General features: G+C 40.6%; 1 protein-coding gene across 2 annotated transcripts; it reads left to right on the top strand.

The window, feature by feature from the left end:
- Nucleotides 1–1,940: 1,940 nt before the first annotated feature.
- On the top strand, nucleotides 1,941–24,831 carry ttyh1 (tweety family member 1). 2 transcript variants are annotated; one of them, XM_034698029.1, is made up of 14 exons: nucleotides 1,941–2,110; nucleotides 3,583–3,812; nucleotides 7,197–7,308; nucleotides 10,642–10,979; nucleotides 16,283–16,378; nucleotides 16,537–16,609; nucleotides 18,173–18,248; nucleotides 18,415–18,470; nucleotides 18,742–18,834; nucleotides 18,936–19,028; nucleotides 19,131–19,270; nucleotides 20,045–20,105; nucleotides 21,739–21,817; nucleotides 23,747–24,831. In XM_034698029.1, exons 1-13 carry the CDS (start codon nucleotides 1,976–1,978, stop codon nucleotides 21,775–21,777), a joined length of 1,542 nt encoding a protein of 513 aa, XP_034553920.1. In that variant the 5' UTR covers nucleotides 1,941–1,975; the 3' UTR covers nucleotides 21,778–21,817; nucleotides 23,747–24,831. The 2 variants fall into 2 exon arrangements, with proteins under 2 accessions (XP_034553920.1, XP_034553919.1); XM_034698028.1 differs by having other exon boundaries at nucleotides 20,045–20,212.
- Nucleotides 24,832–24,871: the final 40 nt, after the last annotated feature.

Below are 24,871 nucleotides of genomic sequence, written 5' to 3'. Positions count from 1 at the left end.
ACATTAGTTTGGGTCGTAGTCACACCTAAGCTCAGGAAAATTAGCTTCTTTTCCCCTCAAAATATGTAAAAAAAAATTAAATGGGGAGTTAAAGCTCCTGTGAGGAGTTTTTAGCTGGTTAATACCAAGCAGCATTCTCCGGTCTCAAAGTATGAAGCCCAACACCGGAAACCACATAGACACCAGTTCAAAAAAGACGATCTTTGCAGCATTAATAAACATGTTTACAGCCTGGTTCAAAAAACGGTTTGGCTCTACGTAGCTAATTTATCTATCGGCACACACTGTACGGGGGGTGAATTTTTTTCTAACACAATGGTTCAGAAGATATTAAGATTACTAGTTTTTGCCCAAATAAGGACATGACTGACTGGACTCCCGGTTGGGAACACATAGCTGTTGGCTAAGAGGCTCAAACCTCTTTACGTCACACTCGACCTGGTTGAGTTCTGCATTTCCAATATGGCTGCCGCCATCAGTTGGCTTCAAAACAGCGTTCAGGAACAGATGGGTGACGTCATGGATACTACAGTACGTCCATATTTTATACAGTCTATGGTTAATACACAGTTGTGATGGTTAACTTGAAGCCTTTATATGGCCTGTAGTAGACACTTGTGATTACTTATGCATTGAGCTGTTAAAAGAAAGGAGACTAAGATTTCTTGTTAAAAACTAAAGTTACTCATGTATAGGACAAAGTCAGCAAAAATATAACAGGAAAAATGCCAAAGTAAAAGTTCCCCACAGGATCTTTAAGTGATGTGATGGTCCCTTAAATTTGATAAAAAAAATTATATTGACAATACATGTCCACCATCATCCCTGCATCCTTAAAACTATGTGAAAACTTGACACTATTATGTGTATTGAAGTGATGATGAATCCTCACCCAGCTGAATTAAACTCCAACTGAGATGGATCCCATTTATGTATTTGCATTAATTTGTTGCCTTTTCTGTAACTCACCAAACCGAGCAGCCTTGATTCTTTATTTTATGCAACAGACATTTTTTTTCTCTTTTTTTCTTTTTTTCTTTTTCTTGTCCCAATGAGATAAGAGAGATAAGATATTACTTTATTGATGCCAGGGGGGAAATGCAGTTGTTACAGCAATCCAGACATAAGTAAAATAAAGAAGTTTCAATAAGTAAAAATAAATATAGATAAATAAAGATAGAATACAATTTAGATATATACAATGTTACAAATGGAATTTAGATTAAATAGCAGTAATTACAGGCAGTATTAAAATGATTCAGTAGTGACAGGTTGACATGGTGTGATTATAATTGGTAATGACAGATTAAGCAATAAATACAATAAATATGGGTATGTAATATGACAGTGAGTTGTAGTAAACAATAATAATGTAATATAACATAATATAATATGGCAAAGATAATTATATAATAAAATGTAATATGCTATCTTCAGTACCTGCCCCCCCCCCCCCCCCCATGTTGCACTGTCCTGTTTGTGAAATAAGCCAAGTGTTGGAAAAAAATGATAAAAGGATAGATTAGGAAAGATAACAGCCCTTTAAATTAATATCCGTTGAAAGTGAGCTGTATGTGTTTTGTCTTGTGTTTTTAAAAGCTACGATATTACCGACAAAACAAAAAACAGAACATCACACCGCTACCTTTCCTCTAAGTGAGTGGTGTGCACTGATTCCCACACCCAAGAGCCTGTTTGAAGTAACTATGGCTGACATCTTGACCTGTACTTTTCTCAGGTGATCTCTGGTCATAAGCTGTGTTCTCTGTCTCCACCTGAAGCAGGCACACACTGCTTGTGTTGAGCTTGCAGTGACCTCTCTCTTGGTTCGCCCTTTACCTCCTCCTCACCTCCCCTCTCTCCTCTCCTCTCCTCTCCTCTCTTACTCCACATCCCTGCTTTCTCTGACCTCTCTCTCCTTTCTTTCTTCTCTCTCCCAGGGTTGGAGGAGGGGGTAACAGCGGCAGTATAGAAAATGGCTGCCATGACAACGGTGCCCAGCTATACCCCTTCACTGTGGGTGAGAGTGTGTCACGCCCTCCCCCGGCTGGACCTCAGCATGCAGATGAAGGACAACATCTTTGTCCCCGACAGCTGGGAGTACCAGCAGGTAACAGACACCTGCCACATCTGCTCTTAGCGTAACACGCTGTAACCACATGCTCAGTCTGAGGTGCCTCATTGCATAATAATTACAGTCCTGTTGCTCTGTTTCAGTGTACCAGTGCACAGGAATGTTGCTCTACAATTGAGCAACCAGATTATGAGCAATTTGCTTCATTACACTATAAACTGACCCGGAAATCCCTCAAAGAAGCAGCAATTTGTAGTCCATTCAATCACATTTTGATGCCAAATCTTTCACCTGATTATTGTCAGGAAGATAGCACTTAACTCCTTCAAGAGCTCCTTAACTCAGAGCTACTTTTTCCTCATCATTTTTCTCACCCTTCTGCTTCTGTTCATGAAGATATTTTGCCTACTTTGCTCTCAGTAAGTGCACAAGATTCATTTGCAGGTTTTCATTGCCGCTATTGTCTGCTCTGAACTGTGCAGTTTTTCTGCTGCAAAACTGCAAAGGTTTCATCCTTCCTCTCCTCCAACAGGCTCCCTCTCATACTAAAAAAAAAAAAAAAAGCATCTCACAGTGCATGTTTGTGACTTCTCTGCGGTACAAAGAAAAGAAGGGAGGAGGGGGACGCAAATTATCCTGCAGAACAGAAAGACAAAAGAGAGTGAAAGTGCTCCGAGAGGGAGAATGAGAGAGGGAATGAGTAATGCGAGGAGGTTGCCGAACAGAAGACTGGGCACACAGAGAAAGAGAGAGAGAAGCGAGTGAGGGAGTGGGAGTGAGAGAGACGGAAAACGAGAGAGAAAGAGAGAGAGAGAGTGGCAGTGAATGTATTTAAGTAGGTCACAGATTATTAATAGAGATTCAGCAGTGTGGATAGAAAGAAAGAGAGAGGGAGAGAGTGGGGGAGAGGAAGAGTGTGAGAGCGTGGGGAAAGGAGGGTTGGGTGGAGTGGGGGGTGGTGGGGAGGGGCTTCAGGGAACAGGAGGTGAGATAGGGAGAAGGTGGAGGAGCGAGGAGTGACAGACGGGCAGATGGATGGAGGATAATGCTGTAGATATGTGTGAGAGTGAAATGCATTTCAGTAATGTTGACTTTATGACATGGAGCCTGATCAGAAGCAAAGTCTGATGGCTTAGTGACATTAATATCACTCTGGTGCATAGGCCGATCAGGGATTTGAAGAGTTAAAGCATTTGAATTAAATATAAACAGTCTTTGCTGCAAATAATGTATTTTCTCCACCTTCTTTAATGTATGTTTATAAGAAGTGTACCGTGTCACTTGTTTTAAACACATGGCTGATCATCTCCTACTTTTGAATCACTATCTCCTGCTGCTAATGAGGACAGACAAGCTATGGAGTTAAACAGGATTAAGTGATATTTGATTCTCTCAATTGCTCCCTTCCACTTGTAAAAATGGAATTAAAATGCCATTTTTCTCTTTCATTGCCTCATCCCCTCATCGCTGATTTTTCTTCTCCCCTCCTCTTCCTCCCTTGCTTTCAGACTCTGCTGGTTTTGTCCAGCTTATCAGCCATCGCTCTCGTTATCTCACTCCTGGTGGTTCTCTCCTTCCTCATACACTATTGCTGCTGTCACCGTGGCGACCGGGGCGAGGGATCAGAGGAAGAGGAGGAGGATGAGGATGGCAGCACAGGTCACGGTTACAGCGGGAAGAAGGGGAGGGGCATCTGCTGTGTCACGTGGGTGGCGGTGGCGGCTGTCACGCTGTGCTGGTGAGGAGGAGGAATCAGACATCGTTATTGACCTCTTATTTGTTGTATTTGATGGAAACACACACACACACACACACACACACACACACACACACACACACACACACACACACACACACACACACACACACACACACACACACACACACACACACACACACACACACACACAAGTCATTTTTAAGCAGGGTCAGGAAATATTCACTTAGAATTTACTGAAGTGAAAATATAATGTAACATTGGGGTGCTGCTGGCCTAGCGGTCTAAGCACCCCACATACAGAGGCCACAGTCCTCTTCGCAGGGGTCCAGTGTAATAGCGTCAAAGTTCAGTTTCCCTTTAATATTCAGTCACAAAAATAAATCCCAAATCCACTCAGTGCTGTGTTAGAATACATACTGTGGATCCAAAGTTTAAGAAGACAGCAAAAACCTGCATTCCCTCCCACAGAGATGTCCAAAGTGATGAGTTCAACCATCTCCTCTGTTATCCGTATCTGTCCTTTTTGTTTTCTCAACAAGAGTTGTTCTTCCTTTAAAAGTCCAGAGTTTGTTGCTCTGGTGCAGCAGCCTTCCCCTCTGTTACTTTAGTAAATGTGCCTTGTTTTGTTGTCAATTTAGTTTTTAGATAGGTAACAAATGTGTTACTAAGTATTAGTTACCCATTAGTTAATCAGTGGATAGTGAGTAACTCCCAATCAAGCCTGTTAGAGCAGCTAATGATTATTTAACAAAGAACAAAGTGAGGCATTACAATGGGTAGTTACTCTGTAATTCATTATTACTTATTCTTTACCTAATCATTAGTTCATTATTTTGTGAATCCTTTTGTAAAGACTTTTATCACATTTCATTGATCCCCTGGGGGGGGAATTCAGTTGTAACAGCAACCCAGACATAAGTACAATCAAGAAAAGGTTTCAATAAGAAAAATAAAATAAGTAAAAATAAAATAGATAAATATAGATAGAATATAATTTAGATATATACAATGTTACAAATAGAATATAGATTAAACAGCAGTAATTATAGGCAGTATTAGTAAGTGATTCAGTAGTGACAGGTTGACATGATGTGATTATGGTTGGTAATGGCAGATTAAGCAATAAATAAATAGATATGGGTATGTAATATGACCATGAGTTGTAGTAAACAATAATAATGTAATATAACATTAGTCATCATTTCCTATTCTATTCTATTCTAAGTAAGTAATGACAGCTGACATGAATGACTCAGGGTGAGGTGATCAGATCACATATCTGATCCCTGATCAGTTAAAAAAAATGCCCAGATTGGCTCTGATGCATTATTTGAGATCAGGGTTAGGAAATATCTAACAGAGCAAGCTTCACCTCCAAAAACTCTAAAAACGGGTCTCTTATACATCAGTGCGTGTATAATAATGATGCAGTAAGATAAAATGTTAAAATGTACAATATTACAATTACAGGATCCATCTGTATCTGTAGTATGAATACTTTTTGGCAGAATAGCTACTTTTGAGGATAGATGTGAATAAATCACCCAGAAGTGATTATTATACTCTTAATATAAGGTATATTTGTTATCCCAAACTTTGGCTTTTTCATACCTTTCTGGCAAAATTCATTCTGTCAACTTTATTTTATTTAGTTAACCTTGAACAGCCACTCTTTTAATTAATTAAGCTAATCTGCGGTCTTATATACCTTGCAGACTAAAAAGCGGCACCTTGCTTCTCATCTTATTCTCTGCAAGAAGGCAAAGTTTATTCCCCAAGATTCTGAACTGTTCCTTTAAATGTACTGGTGAAATTAAAAGAGCTCATAAATTTCTGAAATGTAGCACGAGGGCTGAAGAAGACAGTCTGTTAATATTTAAAACTGAACTGTACTTCATGGGTTTCTCTGAGCTTTTTAAAGTCTTTTAGACTGACTGACGCTGTAGGACTGATGCCTTTAAAAGCACAGCATTTCCTCTGAAACTTTAAATTCTGGCAAATGTGCTGAGTTACTTCACATCACTGCCTTTAAGGTGGAGCAGCATGGAGGCTGTGAATCACACGCTGTCAGCCTCTATGGTCATGTGCTTTTTAGTCTCCCACACAGTCACCAATGTCACTGGAGAGGACAGCAGGCCTGGCTGACAGCTGACGGTCATGTTGACTCGCTGTTTACCAACCACAGGCCTGTGACAGTGATTTCTGTGTGTGTGTATTTCAGTAGTTCCCCTTTGCTTGTGTCTGTAAGGGTGATCTCAGCATGCCCACCTACAGTACAGTCACTTACCCACCGGTGTTCCCCTTTAGATCTGGTGAACACGCAGTCATCGAGTCGCTGCATTGTCTCTGCTGTACATTAGACAGAAATGCTGCTTGACATCTGTCCACCACACTCTCATATAGAGGAAGCACGACTCAGCTGCCCATCAGACCTTTTAAAATGTGCACTGAGGGCCCAGCTGTGTGCTGTAATAAAATTAGACTGCAAGTGAATGCTTCAGCAGTGCTTGTTATTAAATCACAGTCCATAACATGCAGGTTCATATACACTGAGACTGTTTTTATATCACAGGACATAATGTACTGTGGATGAGATTTCAAGTGTCATAATGATGTCATCTTGTACAGACTTGAGGTTGGTGTGGTTCATGTCTCCCCCTTATGGATCTTAATGTAAAGTAATGGAGTCGTCTCCTTCTGTGGTGCTCCATAAAAGAGCTCTCCATGCCAGACAGGATGAAAAAATAATGCAGCGTTTAACATCTTGAAAATATTTCATGTGACACCCCTTTGCTCCAGATGGTGGCCTTTTGTCACAAAAAAACAACAGTGTGTCATCTGAAGTGCAGCCACATTACACCGCGTTCACATTTGGCAGCTTGAAATGCAAAGCACACACAGACGCAGACACACATTCCTCCTTTTTCCCCCCTGCTTTCTAATCTGGGTCACATACTTTGTGGGAGATTGGGTCGTACCATTCCTCTCGGGTTTCAGGGGATTTGACAAACATCTGGCTGGAGCTTTAATCTGAATATTTGAATAACAGAAAAGTGTGTGAACACGTTGCTATGTTAAACATTGGAAATATTTTCCCCCCTGAAGTTTAACTGTTCTGTGCTACGAGTCAGCTTTTCTTCCCACCCATCATCTGTTTATTTCCTCCCCTGCACTGCTCTGTTGGTATGCTCACACTGAGCACACACATCCCATCCTCTTCAACTCTATCTGCTTGTGTCACATTCATTTAAAATGTACATACACACTGAATTAAACATTGCATTTATGCCTCTGCTATCTCTTCTTCTCCCCCCTCAACACACACACACACACACACACACACACACACACACACATTCATCCTCCCACAGTGTTTTCAAGTCTCCTTTTTTCTCTTTGCAGTGTTGCCATAGGCATTGGTTTCTATGGCAACAGCGAGGCTAATGATGGGATGTATCAGTTGACCTCGTCTCTTCTCACAGCCAATTATACGCTAGCTTCCATCGATCTGCTGGTGAGTGCTGCTCTCCGCAAGTAAACTGTCATGCAGAGTATCTACCCTGTGTGTGTGTGTGTGTGTGTGTGTGTGTGTGTGTTTGTGTCTGTGTGTAGGTGTGTGTGTGTGTGTGTGTGTGTGTGTGTGGGAGATGGAGAGAGGGAGAGAGAGAGAGAGAGAGGAAGAGGATGTGTTGATGCTTGCATGTGGTCTGCAGAGAGCCAAAGACAATCAGATACAAACTTCTGTCGCATTGATCTCCCTGTGGTCAGACAGTGGTTTGTGTGTCAGGCTGATAAATGTCCTCCTTCTGCTGAGCCCTGTAGAAGATACAGGCCAGGAAAACACAACAACACACATGAGTATGTGTGAATGAACACACACAAATGTATCAGTCCAGTTTATTTCCACTCATATCAAATGTCATAAGAGTAATTGTCCAATGCAATCTAACCACATCTAACGGGCTTGTTAAGCATGAAGCATAAGATAAGTGAAAGCGTGAGAGAGTTAGGCTGAAGGACTCTGAAAAGTACAACCTGGGATGTAATTATACAACTTTATAGAAATAGACACAATTATGAGGAATAGGCGAACACTGCAAAAACTCAAAATCTTACCAAGTGAACTTGTCTCATTTTTTGTCAAAATGTCTTATCCCACTTAATTTAAGATACATTTACTTAACAAGTAACATTTGAGCAAGATAGAGAGACTTGTTTTAAGACAATGCATCTTAAATATCTTGTTAAGTCAAACAATCTTTAAATGATCTTGTTTTGAGTTGTAATTTTACATTTCATACATTTTTCAAGCTGAGATCTAATTTGTAGAAGACGGATAATCTTGATTTAAGACAAACCCTTTACTTGATTTAAGTAAATGTATTTTATTGGAGAATCTATCAGAAAACAGCTCCATTGAAAAAAGAAAGAAAGAAAGAAAGAAAAGTTGTTTTTTTTAAGGGTGGGTTACAGTTTTCAGGCACTGTTTCTTCTAAATCAGATAAAAATATACATCCTCAAACTACATGCACACAATGAAACACCTACTTTAGAGCATAGCTGGCTTATCCTAAAAAACAACCTGACTGAATATTAGTATATCCAGCTCACTATGAGAAGACATTATATCTCAAAATGCTCAAATTAAACTTTGTCATCTTACTTCGAGTACAAGATTGTCTTAAACCTGGAGAAGTGCTGCTATAATACAACTCAAATTAATGAAGAAGTTGACATGAAATTTATTAGTCCAAAAATATTTTTTGAGTGAAAAAATACTAATTGTTAGCATTCCTGTCTGATTCTGTGACACTGAGCTTTAAAATACTGTTAAAATATTGCTTAAAATCAGTTTTCCCTGCTAATATTAAGATCACAGTTTTCTAAATATTATGTCTTATTTTAAGAAATCTTACCAAGTAAATTTTCACTTGTTCTTTTTGCAGAATTTTTAGCTTATTTCAGGGTAAAAGTACCTTGAAATAAGTTTTTCTTGTTTTTGGAGGGGCATTTTTTCCATTGAAGCTTCAGTCACATTTAATATCACACATTGTGTCAGATTAAGATTATCCAATCAGAGAAGAGGATTCACACAGCCTCCTCAACCTTTGTAGCAGTATCACCTGTTTCCACTCAAACAACATGGCAGACATGTGCATTGTTTGAAGCTTTTAAAACATCAAAATATATTCAAAAATGTATTTTATGAAGGAAAATAGCACTGGAAGTTTATAAAAGATGACAAATATTAAGTTTACTGAATAGAAATAAAAGTGACATCAGCATATCCTCCCTCACGCTGAACTCCACGAAAGAAAAAGTCAGCAGTAAAGGTTCTGTGTTGCTGTGCCAGTTGTCTCGTGCATTGTGGACTCAAAACATTCAGAGTAAAATACATAATGTTATATTTATCTTTTAGCTGCTTTTCTCTGCAGATAATGAAGGGATGTTTATGTTTGACACTCATTTTCCTATCGTTACATATCAAAAATAAGGAAAAAAAGTGTTAATATCTATAATTTTGAATGTGAAAAAAATAGGAATCATAAGAATAAAAAACAAACAAAAAAACTGCATCATTTTTGACCAATCCTTAACCCTCCCGTTATGTTGCGGGTCAAATTGACCCTTTTTAAAATCTATTTTAGGCAGTATATGCCTTCCAAACCAGCTAAATGCAACATAAAAATCTGGGCAGCATGTGACAGAAGAGGAGTCATGTTCATTTATCAACATCACTTCATAGGAAAACATTTTAAAAAATTAGAAATTTAAAAAAAAATAAACACAAATCTATGTCATGTGAAACCATTGAATTTATATTTAGGTCTTTCCAATGTACATTAAAAAAAAAGTTTTAACATTAATTCGAATGAAAAACAAGTGAGTAATCCTCTCTGAACCATGATCTGTGAGAATTTAAGAACACCAATGGACTAAATCTTGATTTAAATGGTTAGTAATGGAGCTAAAAATTTGATTAAAAAAAAATGTATTTAGATTTTTTTGGGGTTCTGTCAGTTTGGGATGATTGAATATGCCCCGGGTCAAATTGACCCAGGAACATTATTGCTGTTCCAGAGAAACAAACATAACAGGAGGGTTAAAGCACATCAGTGAGTGACTTGAAGAATAAGAAAAACAAATAGAAAAATGTTTCGGATGAAGAAAAATCGCATTTTTGAAACAAAAGAGAGACTAACCTTAAAGTTAAAAACTCAGATATTTCTCTCCCTCTAAGATGAAGCTGATAATGTATCCTCTCTTGTTGCTGCATCATAGGAATCAAATAAAAATACAAGTAGTAATATTTAGAAGTTAGACTTATGCATGTACACAGTTAGGTCATAAAGAGCCATGGTGTTAACACTAATGTGGAGTCTCTGCAAATAGAGAAGTAGCCCTGAGCAGTACGCTTCAAACCCCCCTGTTCTGAATAAGGTAGGTAAAAAATAATTAATCGTAATTACACAGGCATTTCTAAAACACATCCTTAATAGTCTGCACTTGCTTGTTTTCTGTACTACTGCTTTCTGTTATCTTGTCTAAACAGCCTGAAAACCTTCAAATATCTCCAGTTTGAGAGAATCTTCATGTCAGAGACAATGAGATAAACAGCTTTCAAGTTGCATTAAACGTGAAGTCCAGAGTTTTGTATGAGGTAGTTTGATCAATCTGTAACAAGCTTTATAGATTAGGAAGAACATTCATTAGAAAGCTGCGGCAACCCCACATCGCCTGTTGTCCATCTCCTTAAAACAACCACAATGATTGTACCAGCATCATCCTCTCTTTTCTGTGGTAACCATCCCACTTAACTCCCCTCTCATTCTTCCTCCTCCTCCAGATTTCAGACACAATTGCCGGGCTGCAGCTCTCTGTCTCTGGCCCTTTGACCTCAATGGAGGAGCTTTTTACGGGTAGTAAACCGTTCCTGGTGTCGACGCGGAACTGCCGGAGGTTATCTGAGAACGTTATGAACCTCCTCTCCTCCATCTCTCTGGCCCGCTCCAGTGTGGACGCAGGCCTTGGGAATGACAGCAGCGTGAGCGGGGCATCAATCATCCCTCTGACCCCGGTCCCTCCTTCTGTTGCCCCAACAGTGGTGCCCGCCAGCGGCTTACTGCCCAACCCCTTCTCACCGGGCTGGGCGGCCAACACGCTGATGGTTAATGAGGACTACAGGTGAGGCTGAAGTCCAGATAGGGCAGCTGTTTTTTTAATTGTAATTGATTTGACAAAATGATGGTACAACAACATAAAACTGACTCACAGAGGATGCTCGTGTACAACAAACAAAAACAAAAACAAAAACACAATGATGACAGCTCAGCTCCGTCAAGCACTGAGGACCTAACTGTATCTAGATGACCTGATACCCTACAGCAGAACAAGGCTTGTGACAGGAGGTAACAAACAAAGTAAAGAATTCTAAGTTATCAACATACACATGGGGCTTGAAATTAGGATTCCAGAAAGGGTCCATTAAAACATAATTATGTTCAAGGTGACCAACACCAATATGTAAGGCCTTCTTTTTAAAGCTGTAATAATAATGCCTAAAGAACGCCTGTGGCCACACTTCACTCCTCTCTACAAAGAACTGATGCTGCTCGCTCCGCAGATACCACTTCCAGCTGCTCAAATCAAAACAATTTGGCTTGCCAATTCAGAAGTATAGTCCGTTTCATAGATAAAAAAGCTAGACTGACCAAGTGCTGTAATTCTTCAGAAGTTACTCCATCTATCTTATTTCATAGTAGAGCCTCTGCTGGACAATATGATATATTGATACCCAATACTTTACTCAAAAGGCCTGTCACATTAATCCAGAATGTCTCAGCCTCTGGTCAGTGCCAAAGCCACACAAGCACAAACCTAAAACATCACAGTTCATTTTCTGTGAGGTAATATGTAATCACTACAAAATGCTCATTTTGATCACCTCACATATTTCACCTCACACATTTTGACAGGTAGTTAGAACGAGAGTATTACTTTCTACTGCTGGTTTGTGAGAGGTATAGCAAGGTCTTTCTCCCTTTGTGATAGATGCATTACAAATTAAACAAACATCATTAAGTAGCTTTGAAACTGTTCCTATGCCAGTGGCTGCATCTCTTAAATGATTACCAGTGATTTTATTGTTACCCAGAGGGACGTTGAAGAGCACATTTTTAGTTTATCAAAAACACGTAATGGTTTCTTTTTGTCACAGATGTTTTATAACAGAATGCACTGCAGTTCAAAGTGTAGTTTTTGTTTGAGCCATAGTTTATGCCAGGAGGTCCTGCACTTTTCAGCCTGTGACCCCAAAAGTAACAGTGTCAGAGACTGGAAACCTCCCAATCCCTCAAGGGGGTTAAACATTGCTCACAGCCGTACATTAACAGAAATGAGCCAATCCAAAACACTCTTTTATTCAGAATTTTAAAACATTTTATACATAATGTTACAAAAAAATTATAAAATATAAATTTTAATCAATTAAAAAGATTAATTTTATTTTGAAAGACATCTTGCGACTTTGCTGGGGGTCCAAACCCCTTACTTGGAAACCCCTGGATCAGTCTGTAACTTATTGAACGATGCTAGTCTAGGCAGGTTACTTAAGCTGCACCCCTTTCATGTTTGCCATGAGTCACTCTGACCTGATAAAGTATCCTCCCAATCCCAATCGTTCTGTTTTAGCTGCAAGATTTCAGGTCTCTCCCTTTTCTTTGCCAATGCCACTGCTGCCCTACACCTACAGTGCCATGCTCAAACTTTCAGCCCTACCACCTCCCCAGCATCCAGCTGCAGGCTCAGACTAAAGGGGGTTTAAGACATGATGTCATCACTCCTTCATTTTTGCTTTTAATGTTAATCTGCTAGGCAGGATGAGGTTCACAAACAATTTTTTGCTGCTGAAATAAAGTTTTAATCAATTCAATGTGAGTTGACTGACTGAACCAAATAACAATAGACAGATTCAAAGTTTTCTGAGGAGGTTTTTGTAAATGTATTCTAACCGCAAAGTAAACATAAAAGTTTTTATAAATGCAGTGTGAATGGAGTATTAAGTTGGCATCAAATAGAGCAGATCTTAAAAATCACCAATTATTCTATCATAAGAATCAAAGTAAGTACACTATATCCAGATCCCCCAAAAAGTGTAACAGTACATTATAATATTTCATTATACCCTATATTATAGAGGGACAAATCTATCTAGATTCAATCAAATGATGTTTACTTATTCATCAACAGAAATCATTTTCAACAACTCCATACAAACACTCATGTATAACGCCTCAGCAGCAGGGGTCAACACTGGCAATGATTGTTAGTTTTCTGTGAAATGAGAGTAAACAAGCTCAGGATCATAAACTTAGTTTATAGTCTTCCTCATTAAAGCTTTTGTTTGTCTTCTTTATTGTGCAAGATGTGACACTAACTCTAAACCAAGCCTCAGAGGTGCCTGATGAAATAGATGTTGGAACCCTTTTCTCATCTTTCCACTCATAAAATAATCTTGAATTCTTGCTCTTCTGGTCTTAGAACATCCTCCTCACAAACACTTATTAGTCAAATCAACTGTGAGCATAAACACATTGATTTAGTGCTCATTCTCCTGAAACTGTGGGAGAGGTTAACTTATTTTTTAAATAATTTATTACATGTGCTGTGTATTGCAGACCTTTTTTCTGTATCTTTAAACTTTAATGTCTTTACATTTATCATTCTCTGCAGCTTGGAGTCTGTAAACTTCCCCCAAAAGAAATCCAGCTAACTTCGTCCTGAAATGTCTCCTACTCTGACAAGTTGACGTAACAAAAAAACAGATGGAAGTATTTGGAGAAGAATGCACATAAACCCTTAGGATTTCACAAACTTCAACATGTACACATTGTTTATCAACACTGCCAGACCCTTGCTCCCAGTTTCAAGAGATTATGAGGAAACTGTTCTGACCAGCATTCATAAATGTTGCATGTTTATCAAGATGGCTGCAATGGTTGAGGTTATGCAATGGAAACCAAACACTCCCACTCATAATGCGGTGATGGTTTGCCTCTATAACCTCTTTTTAAACATCTTCCATAATGTGCACTCTTAAATTGCTTGGAAAAAGTCTATAACTATGTTGATGGTATTGATTGATAATGTTGGCAGTTACAACATTGTTAAAGTACAGCTTCCCATAAGCAAAAGCAGACACGGCAGACACACAGGATGTCATTCATCAGTCTCTTTGGAGAGTAAGAGGTTAAACAGGGTTCAGCTCCCTCATAACTTCACCACTTCCCTTGACTTACTGCCATTTTTTTACCAGCAGATAAAACTATTCATCCCACCACAGGCACACGCTGTGTGAATGACTCACTTTTTCTGTTTAACACTGACAGAGATGTCCTCATAATCTTATTACACTTGTCAGCTGTTATATTCTGGGAACAGTGTGAAAGGAGAAAGTTTTAATCCGAGATCAGGTGAAAAAAGCTGAATGACTGAAACACAGTTTATTTGTCACATCGCAACAAATACAATGGCCAAGATGACAAATCAGTGCTAATAGGGCTCTTAAGAAGTAATGGAGGAACTGTTCTGAAAATTACAGCTAGCATAAAGAGATGGGACAGTGAAATCACCACAGTTTTCCTTCAAGAGGAAGGTTTAGCTCAGTCAGAGCAGGCCACTCTCCTCTCCCCCCATTTCCTGTCTCTGTCCAGCTGTCCTTTCCTAAAAGGATCAAATCCAAAGCAACATTAAAACATAATAATAATAATTTGGGGTGCTTTCAAGATACATTTAAAGGAACATGAGACCATTTTAGGGTCCGAAGCCTGAAGGACAGAAAGGAGCTCACATGACCTCTGCACTGCTTTCAATTTAAACATTTCTATAGGTCAAGACTGTTGAATTTTATATCCAGGTAGACTCCTTCCATTTCCCACTCACACACATCTGTAAATATCACATCATGGGGCTGTTAAATTGCGTGCCCCATGTGCAGAGATACAGTCCACCTGTGGCTTTTTGCTGCATGTCATCCCCCACACTCTCCTCCCAGTCTCCTACTCTATCCTATCCTCAAGGCAAGGCAAGGCAAGGCAAGGCAAGGCAAGGCAAGGCAAGGCAAGGCAAGGCAAGGCAAGGCAAGGCAAGGCAAGGCAAGGCAAGGCAAGGCAAGGCAACTTTATTTGTATAGCGCATTTCATACACGAGGGCAACTTAATGTGCTTTACATTAAAACATTAACAGCATTTGAAACATTCAGACAAGCATATAAGAGCACAATTAAAATGACAAATATAATAAAACAGAAAAGAAAAAGAAAATTAGAAATATATTAAAAGTAAATTTAAAATTTAAAATTTGAAGTGAGTTAAAATAAGCTAAGATAGGAAGGCAGTGGCAAATAAAAAAGTATTGATTTAAAAGATTAATTAAATAAATTGAAAGCACAAACAAAATCTTAGAAAATGTATGTCACAGCTCATATCCAGAAATCACAGTAAATCCATACCTTACAATAGGGGTTCCCAAAGTGTGGGTCGGGTGGTGAGACACAAATGGGGGGTCGTGAGTTGTCTTCTAGAATGTTTCTTTTTAAGTAATCTAAAAAAAAGTACATTTGACCCATTATAGTAAAAATATCAACAAAGATAGTAGCTAAATTTCAAACAAAACCTTGAAAATAGAAAATGTAATGAGTTTTCTGTCTTTCTTTTTGCCAGATGACTCCTAAGTTTAGGGTTAGTGAACAGTTATCAAAAGCATCAGTGGCAGTAGGTTAATTCATAAAGGCACAGGAAACACAGCCACATGCTCATGTAGTATAGGGTCATTTTCTGCAGACAAGCTAAAAGAAGCAACATTAAATTACTTTGAGGGACAGTGGTGGTCACGAGTCTTTGGCAACTATATTTTGGGGGTCACGGGCTGAAAAGTTTGGGAACCCCTGGCATACAAAATCAAAGTGGAAACCTTTATTCACTAAAAGTCAAACTGAAAAAGACCAACGACTTCCAATGATGGAAAAATAACCGAACAGCACCTGCTTTAGTTTCCCTTTACATTGAAAACCAGAGAACAGTTCAAGGTTAACTTAGAGAGTGAAAATCCATCCTTATCAACAAGCTGTGAACAACACTTACTGTCCAGTACACAACTAAATGACACCAACAACTACAGCCTGTAAAACTGTGCTCAAACTACAACTTTTTCTTCATGCATAACTTGGTGTTAAAGTAGTTTGACTAGTGGTGACATGAAGGGTAAAGAAATAATCAGAATCTGTTTGCACACATTCATGCTGCCCCTGTCAAAAATGCCGGGACACTGCCCTGAACACAGCTTAAAGCTACAAGGGAACAGTTGCAAATGGATGCTGAGTGAAGATTTGATGAATCATAGATAACTTTGCTTCACACACGTCACATGTACAACAGTTTGTAATGAGAAATAATTTACAGTATGTGGCGTTTGTATGTCTCTTTGTTTAGGTGGTTATCCTATGTGTTGTTACTGCTACTCGACCTCATAGTGTGTCTGTTCATCCTGCTGGGATTGGCCAAGCAGGCTCGCTGGCTGCTTATCTTGTGAGTGTACACACACACACACACACACACACATGGACACACACACACACACACACAAGGACACACACACTTGTTTCCTTCAACACAAACCAAACAACAGTGGATTGATGTCAGGGTGTCCTCTTGGCTGAAGAGTTTGTGCTGCTCTCCTCTCACAGGATGACTGTGCTGGCCTGGCTGGCTCTTTTCCTGAGCTGGGGCTCCCTGGGTTTGGAGACAGCCACTGTAGTGGTGAGTAAACCCACGAAAAGTGCTCTGCTCAGCGCAGGGAGGGAGAGCGGGAGGAAGGGAGGCAGCAGAGGGATGAAGAACTGGAGGGATAGGAAGTGAATGAGGCTGTCATTGGAAGGATTGTCCACAGCTGAGGAAAGGGAGCTATAGGAGGCCGACCCATGATGGCAGGCCAAAGCAGTGTGTATATGTGTGCATGCGTTTGTGTGTGCGTGTGTGTGTGTCATGTCTGTACTCATTGTGCTAAACTGTGAAAAGACCTGCCTCCTAGGGAACGCTGCAGCCGTGGCAGAGGACCAAAAAGGCTGGAAAATGGGGCAGAGATTAAAGATTCAATGCGCGTGTGCACATTTGTGAACAAAGTGTGTTTGTGCGGGAAAGTGCGTGTTTTTCCATTTAAGTGTGTTTGCGAGTATGTGGGCGTTTGGCTCGGTGAAGTGAAGATGGAAGATGAGAAGAAGTGCTTTCAGGAGAGGAAGAGGAGGAGAGTGCATCTCCAGTTTACAGAGAGAGAGAGAGAGAGAGAGAGAGAGAGAGAGAGAGAGAGAGAGAGAGAGAGAGAGAGAGAGAGAGAAACCAACAGCTTGCCATCAGCTGTGTAAGGCTCTAAGATGGAGCTGTTCCTCCCTCCCTCGGGCTTCTGAAGGAGGATGTAAGGAGAAGCAAGTGTGAGTTTAATCCTGTGAAAGTGAAATTCACAAACATGATAGCTAGACAAAATTCCAGCCATGCTTTTCACAGCTCAACAAGACAACAAAACAAGAGTGATGTGATTTACAGGCAGAAATACAGCCACTTTCAAAGGCAGGGACATAAAAAAAAAACACGAATGTTTTCATGTCACAAACAGAGCAGTGTCCTTTTTCTGTTCACCCTGCAAAGTTTGGTCGTACTCTCTGAAGGGGGACTCTGTTTTGGGGTGTTTGAAGAGGGTAAAATGTGGCTGTTTTTCTGCACTGCTGCCCACTTTAAAAGTCCCAGTGTCATGTGGAGCTGGCAGGAGATGTCCCAAGTCCTGTGGGTCCAAACAGAGCTGCTCTGTCCCTGACCACTGACAGGGAAACAATGGCCCAGCTGTGGGTCTGCCCACTTTATTCTGTCCCGGGTTGCTGCTTTTCCCGTCAGCCGCCTGGCGCTCTGTGTGTCTCTCACTCCCTCTTCTGGTGGGGCGAACTCAAGCTGAGCGTGTTTTGTGGGTGAACCATGTCTGAAAGTAGGTCGGATTTTACAGGAATATATGGAGATGATGCGGAAAAAGAGGTTGACAGAGTGGTAGATATCACTGATGAGCTAATGGAAAGTAAACTTGATGTCAGATTGTAGTGCAGGTTTATTCAGGACAGCATGTGATGCATCAGATCAATATTCGCCACTGTACTGTCAGCTGCTGTTAGATATCTGAGGAGGTAAGTATGTCAGTCGGTCAGTGTGTCTACTAACTTTTCCCTTGTGATCATTTTCTCTTTTGCCCTCCATCTTTTGCATCATCTGTCCCTCTTTCCTGCTGCTTTTCTCCCCTGTCATCCTCTCTCACTCTCCCTGTCACTCTTCCTGCACGATCAGGCTCTCAGCGACTTCTGCTCCGATCCAAACATGTTTGTACTCAACTCCACACAGTTCAACTCTGGGACCAGCTCAGGTATGGTGTTTCATCAGCCCCCGCACAAATAACACAAGCCTGAAAGTGCTGGCTGTTTTCTGGTTCTGCAGTAAACTTGATTTACCTCCAAACTGTGCTCCTGTCAGCACAACCCACCGTAAAAACACTTTTCTTTTGTCCTCTGCTGTTTTGTTTCCCCATTCAGATGTGTTGGATTATTACCTGACCTGCAGCAGGCGCATGAACAGTCCATTCCAGCAGGTAATGTGACCTCACATGTCTCATATATTCAACACTGCACACAGGCATTCAGCTGACACTCTCACCCTCATTGATTTAAAGTGAGTGAGCAGGCTGCATGTCAGGCCGGCTCAAGGCCGGTTAAGGACAAATTATGTGAGGACGGGAGGCCCAGCTGTTACTGCGTGTCCTCTCCTTACATGATGTGCTCTACATGCACAGCATATTAATGCTGTTTTTCAGCAATAAAGCAAAACGAAAGTTCTTAACTCCACTAACTTGTTGGCTTCAGCTGCTGACCCAGTCACAGAGGGCTCTGTCCAACATTCACACACATCTCTCCAGTCTGGACAGAAACGCTCTCACACAGTTCCCCAAAGCTGAGGTATGTTTTAAAGAGTAAGAAAGCAGCTCAAACATAAACAAATCCTTTAGCTTTCCAGTCCGTTTGTTTCTTTTAACTTGGGCCTTGTTCTGCTGTGGTAGAAATCACTCAGGGAGGTTCAGCAGATACTTAACTCCACAGAGGGAAACTTCCATCAGCTAGTGGCATTGCTGAACTGCCGAGGACTGAATAAGGTAACAACATGCGCAGTGCACGCATACTAACGATGACCAACAGAAAAACAGAGATTACCAAATTGATGCTTTTCTGTTTTAATTTTGTGCCTTTTTCTGCAGGACTACATCGACTCTTTGAAAGGCCTGTGCTATGATGGGATGGAGGGATTGCTCTACCTCTCTCTGTACTCTTTCCTCTCTGCTTTGGCCTTCACTGCCATCCTCTGCTCCCTGCCCGGTGCTTGGAGGAGCTTCCCCAGGTGAGAGAGAGAGTGGGAATATGTCTGTAGCTTTCTAAAGAAGCATCTTTAAATGTCTGGTAGAAAATAAGGTCAAGCTGTGTAAACACTGCCAAAAGCAGTAAAAAGAAAAAGTGATGCAAGCCAACATGAATTGATCTTGGGTCGAAGTTCCATTGAAAAGCAGTAAATCCACAGTGTCGAGGAGGATATAAACTCCTCTGCTGCAACATTAATAAGAAATGGTGTTCAAAGCATCCAGAATCAGTTAATCTTTGATGTTACAAGAGGAAATATTAAAGAATATTGGATATGGTTGGCTCAAATATAGTCAAGATAGGTTTTAAACATGAATTGGCATATGCAAAAATGATGTAACACAGTCATACAGACTTGCTGGAGTTCTGTCTCTACTCAGGTGAATATGTTGGGTTCTTTAATTTGTGGAAAAATAATGTTAAATATTAAAGAGTAAAATATTAGTACATTTTTTAAGTCTGCTTTGAGACATTACAAGTATGCATATGAGATTCATTATCAAGTGTTAAAGTGATAGCTTGTGATGGTTCTTCAAGTGCTGCATCTTTTCTGCTGGCACTATTTCTTACCATTTTGAGTGCACTGATTTTTACCCTTATATATGAGTGTCTAACCCATCTCAAAGACTAAGGAGAGATAGATTTGACTTATGAGATTCCTTTATATCCAAATATATGTGTCAAAAAGAACAATGTGGTACTCCTCACCTCTCCGCTCACACGTGTCCCTCTCTCTCTCTTTCATTGGTGACCGTAGTGAATCCGAGGAGTACGAAGACTCGGACAGCGAGAGTGAGGACCCCTTCACTTCCCATCAGGCACGTAGACCTCAGGCCTCGGGGTCTCAGCGAGGGGCCATGGCCCCCTTCTATAATTACCCGGGGGCCGGGTGGACACCCCCCTTTTCTAGCGCGCCGCCCCTCCCGTGAGTAACACAGACACACAGGCACGCAGACAGACAGACAGACAGAGCGGCCCAGATGTTGCAGGAAGGGGAGGATGTTGCTCTTAGATACAGTTCTGCATCAGACACGTGGTTTTGTGTGTAGATCTGTTCTAATGGGCAACTTTTTTCTGATGCCCCCCAAGGTTAGGGATTATACATAATCTAGACACAATATGACAACACAGAGTATGTTCAAACAACACAAACAGACTGATCCATGTAGAGCTTTTTGCAGACACATAGTGCTTTTTTTAAAACTGCAGATTTCTTCATTGAGACCATGCATCTCTATTTATGACACACATACAAGATGAAGCACACCTAACTCCACGAGAGAGTAGTGTTAGTGTAGTACAGTCAGCTAGGTTTGCACAGTTGTGTCTATATTAGTGTAAATCCACAGTCAGGTCAAGCACATGCATTGCAGACAGACACACAGACAGGTCAATATGGACTCCAGTGTAGGCAGAGAAACAGACACAACTCCAGAGGTCTGTCTGTCTGTCTGTGTGTCTGTCTATCCGTCTGTCGAGTGTTTCAGGACAGACGATGTGTAGACCGCTCGCTCATTTCACAGACCTGGTCTCAAATGGCGTCCTGTCTCCTAAACAGCAGCAGAGTGCTGCTGTGTTGGGGGGAGGGTGTCATTGACGAGGCCGCGCTCGTAAAAACTCCGGCGATGTGAGGCTCAGGTTGACTGTAGGTAACCCCCCTCCCTCACCCACCCACCCACCCACAACCAAAACACCCTCCTGCATCTCTCTCATCCATCTCCTCGCTGTGGAGTCCCAATCTCTCCGTTTATCTTTCTTGCTTCTTGCTTTCTCTTCCTTCCTGCTTTCTTCAGTTTTCCCTTTTCTCACTTTCAATTTTCTCATCTTTTTAAGTTTCCTCCTCCCTTTCACACTCACTGGTGTTTCAAGCTTAGTGAGAGCTCTGAGAAACCTAAACATGGACTCTTTAACTTCATGTTCTAATACCAGCTGCTTCCATATCTTATTTTAAGACAAAAACAAATGGATACTGACTCAATTGAACCAATAAAGCTCAGAAACTCAGCCAGCACTAAAAATACAGTCCACTCTTTTAAGATGGAATCTGCTCGGGATCGCTTTAAAGCTTTCTGGGTTTTCATGCAGATCAACAGAGTCATGAAACAAACAGCTGAGATGGGACTGATGAGTCACACTTAGCTTTAAATGCATGCAAATGCAGACTACTGTATGAATCCTGCAGTCAGGAGTGGACTGTATGGTGCTCACAATGCCAGCAGTATTGATACAAACTAGTTATATTGAGTGCTGTTTTCTCCGCACTATATTTCTAACCGCTATCTCTCCTTCTTTCCTGTTACCTGTCCTTGGGTCCTGTCACCCTGCGGCCTTCCCCTCCCTGCGTCCCCTCTGTCTTCTCAATGTGTCTTACCCCTGTTTCCCTCTCTTCTTCATCCTCCTCTCCTCCTCTCCCTCTCTCTTCTGTCCTTGTCTCTTTCTATCTCTATACAGGACTCCAAACGTTTCCTCCAATGGCAACCCTGGCTATGAGAGCCTCCCCTTGACTGACAGGCAGTCCCCACCCCCCTCTGTGAGTTCCTCCTTCCTGTACTTGTGACACCACCGCAGTCTCTGGCATTTTAAACGTAGCTGTCAGTGCACACGCTCGCTTTGATAATCAGTGTCAAACTGACTAACCTGGTGGCGAGGACCCTGCGGGTTCAATATGCTTATGTTACCTTGAACAACAAGCCTTTACACAACTATTTTTAACATAAATCTGACTATCTCACCATCGGACCATTTTACAGAGGACCTTAGCTTGACCATTACAGCATTTACTGAGCATATGTTAATAAATATTTTTTTCCTAACTACAGAAACTGGATTTAAAAAAAAATCTACCAAAGGTTCCTTAAAGGGACAGTTAATTTTTATTCGGTGGGGTTATATAAGGTGCGCTTCCATAGTAACTGTATTTCACAGAAGGGATCTGGGTCATCTCAGCTCTCTTGTTGAGAAACTAGCCAGAGAAACTATTGAGAGTCAGGGTAGAGGCTAGGCCATCAGCCACTAAAGACACGGTTAACTCACCGACTGTATAAAATATGGACATAGTATCCGTGACGTCACCCATCTGTTCCTGAACGCTGTTTTGAGGCCAATCGGCGGCGGCAGCCATATTGCTGCTGTCGAGCGATTGCAACATGTAGAGGCGGGCTTTGAGCCCCCTGGCCAACAGCTACAGTGTTCCCGCCTGTCAATAAAGTCAGCTGTGCCTCTCATTGGAAAACTCGTAATCTCAATATCTTCGAAATTGCCGCGTTAGAAAAAAATTCACTCCCCGTACAGTGTGTGCCGATCGAGAAATGAGCTATCCAGACTACACTCGTCTTTTGTACCAGGCTGTAAACATGTTTATTTCTTCTGTAAAGATCGTCTTTTTTGAATTGGTGTGTATGTGACTTCCGGTACTTCCTTAGCCAGCCTCAAGCGGATCCTCGATGAACTGCAGTTTTTAGCACTTCCGCATTGGCCTCATATTTTTAGACCCGAGGTTGCCGCTTGGGTTAACTCTACCACGGGATTTTTCTAACTTTCAGAAACTCAAACTCTGACTGAAACTGTGAGTGCGCTGCCGGTCGAGTACGTTTCGCGTTTGTGATTAGCACAAAAATGAATGAGCTCTCTGACGGTCTTCTCATGATCTTCTAAAACAGTTGGAGTCTAGAGTTGCGATACTATCAAGAGCTCAAATGAGCGGACTTACTTTCTTTGAGGAAGATCATGAGATGGCGCTGAAATCTGGGACACACACAGTTTCTTTTTTAACCCTCCTGTTATGTTTGTTTCTCTGGAACAGCAGTAATGTTCCTGGGTCAATTTGACCCAGGGCATATTCAATTATCCGAAAATGTCAGAAACCCCAAAAAATCCCAATACACATTTGTTTTTAATCACATTTTTTAACTCCATTACTAACCATTTAAATCAGCATTTAGTCGATTGGTGTTCTTTAATCCTCACAGATCATGGTTCAACGAGGATAACTCACTCGCTTTTCATTAAAATTAATGTTAAACATTTTTAATGTACATTGGAAAGCCCTAAATATGAATACAATAGTTTTACATGACATAGATTTTTGTTTATTTTATTTTAAATTTAGAATTTTTTCATTTTTATGAAGTTATGTTGTTAAATTAACACCTCTTCTGTCACATGCTGCCCAGATTTTTATGCTGCATTTAGCCGGTTGGTAAGGCACATATTGCCTAAAATAGACTTTAAAAAGGGTCAATTTGACACGCAACATAACAGGAGGGTGAAGTGAAAGTTTTAGATAAAGTGTGTTTGTCAGATAGTGAGAAAACATGCTGCCTGCACTTTTGATTAGTATTAATTTTTTTTACATGTGAATAATACGTTTTTTTCTCTTCTGTTTCCTTTTCTCTGGATCCACCTCTGGACCATATCTCCCTTCCTCTCTTGATTCCCTTCATCTTTTCTGGAAGTGCAGTACTCTCCCAGCATGCTGACTGGTTACGGGGGAGGTCAATCACACCCCAACCCTGCCCATTCGCGGAACCTGTATTCACGTTGATTATAATTTACTTTTTTTTTGTTAGGACATGTATAGAAAAAAAATGTTTAGTTTTCATATGAATGGACACTTTACTGAAATGAAAAAGAAACTAATCTAAATAAAATGAATGCTAGGTGTCAATTAAAAGTGCGTAACGTCAGTACCACTGAGTATGATTACAATTAGAAGCACTTAAAAGAAGCAGGTTTAAAGGGACTGTTGATGTGACTGACAGGGTTTATGCTGGTTGAGCAAAGCTTTGAACCAAGTCCACTTGGTCTAAATTCTTTCCCCTCGTCTGTCCAAACTCTGTGTAAACTGTGAACAGTGGTGAGGCAAGTCAGAATGGTATTGACGTTACAACGTTGTAGTTTTATATTCTTAAATGTATCAGTACCACCGATTTATTTTTAAGTTTTTATATAAATATTGTTGTAGGAAAAGCACTGGCACGTAGCAACAAGACACATTTTTTTCTGTGAATGGTTATGCAGTTTCCTCACTTGGTATCATTTTTTTTATTATTACTTTTTATAGGTGGCAATTCTGTATTTTCCTTGTATTACCTTATGGTATTCTGTATATCTCACTGTCTATAATATCTGAATAATCATGAACCTTTGCTCTTAAAAAAAATACTTGAGGGCTGCCAAGACCCTTTTTCAATGATTGAATGGAGAACTACAACTGCCACTCAAGCCCTGAGAGTGGAGAACTACAAATCCCATGCAACGACAGCAGGTACATAGCAATATGATTCTTGCTACTGGTGCTGCAGTAGCCCTACCGTAACTAGCAATAATGACTATGTATAGCATTGGGTTTCTGAGACTTCTCCGCCATGTTGTGTGTATATATAAGGTATGGTTTGTTGGAGATTTCATTGAATCCCCCGTCCCTGCCAACTGACCTTGTTAACCCTTGAATTGAGTTTGTATGGTTATCAATGCTCCTTTTGAATGGCATCCTTTTACACTCAAAGAGTCTAATATAAATAAAAATAACTTCAATAACCTTCATACCGTCTGCATCGTGTCTACAAATCAATGCTTAGAGAAT

This window comes from Notolabrus celidotus, chromosome 12 (assembly GCF_009762535.1).
Source record: "Notolabrus celidotus isolate fNotCel1 chromosome 12, fNotCel1.pri, whole genome shotgun sequence".
Taxonomy (NCBI): Eukaryota; Metazoa; Chordata; class Actinopteri; order Labriformes; family Labridae; genus Notolabrus; species Notolabrus celidotus.
The sequence above is the reverse complement of the archived record's forward strand: the minus strand, read 5'-3'. Positions and strand labels throughout refer to the sequence as shown.

Bases quoted from the DNA above. Each gene is read 5' to 3' on its own strand.
- ttyh1 (XM_034698028.1), top strand. From the start codon at position 1,976: ATGGCTGCCATGACAACGGTGCCCAGCTATACCCCTTCACTGTGGGTG. The intron at 18,249-18,414 runs GTATGGTGTTTC...TTCCCCATTCAG, and splicing joins CAACTCTGGGACCAGCTCAG to ATGTGTTGGATTATTACCTG. The intron at 20,213-21,738 runs GTGAGTAACACA...ATCTCTATACAG, and splicing joins TCTAGCGCGCCGCCCCTCCC to GACTCCAAACGTTTCCTCCA.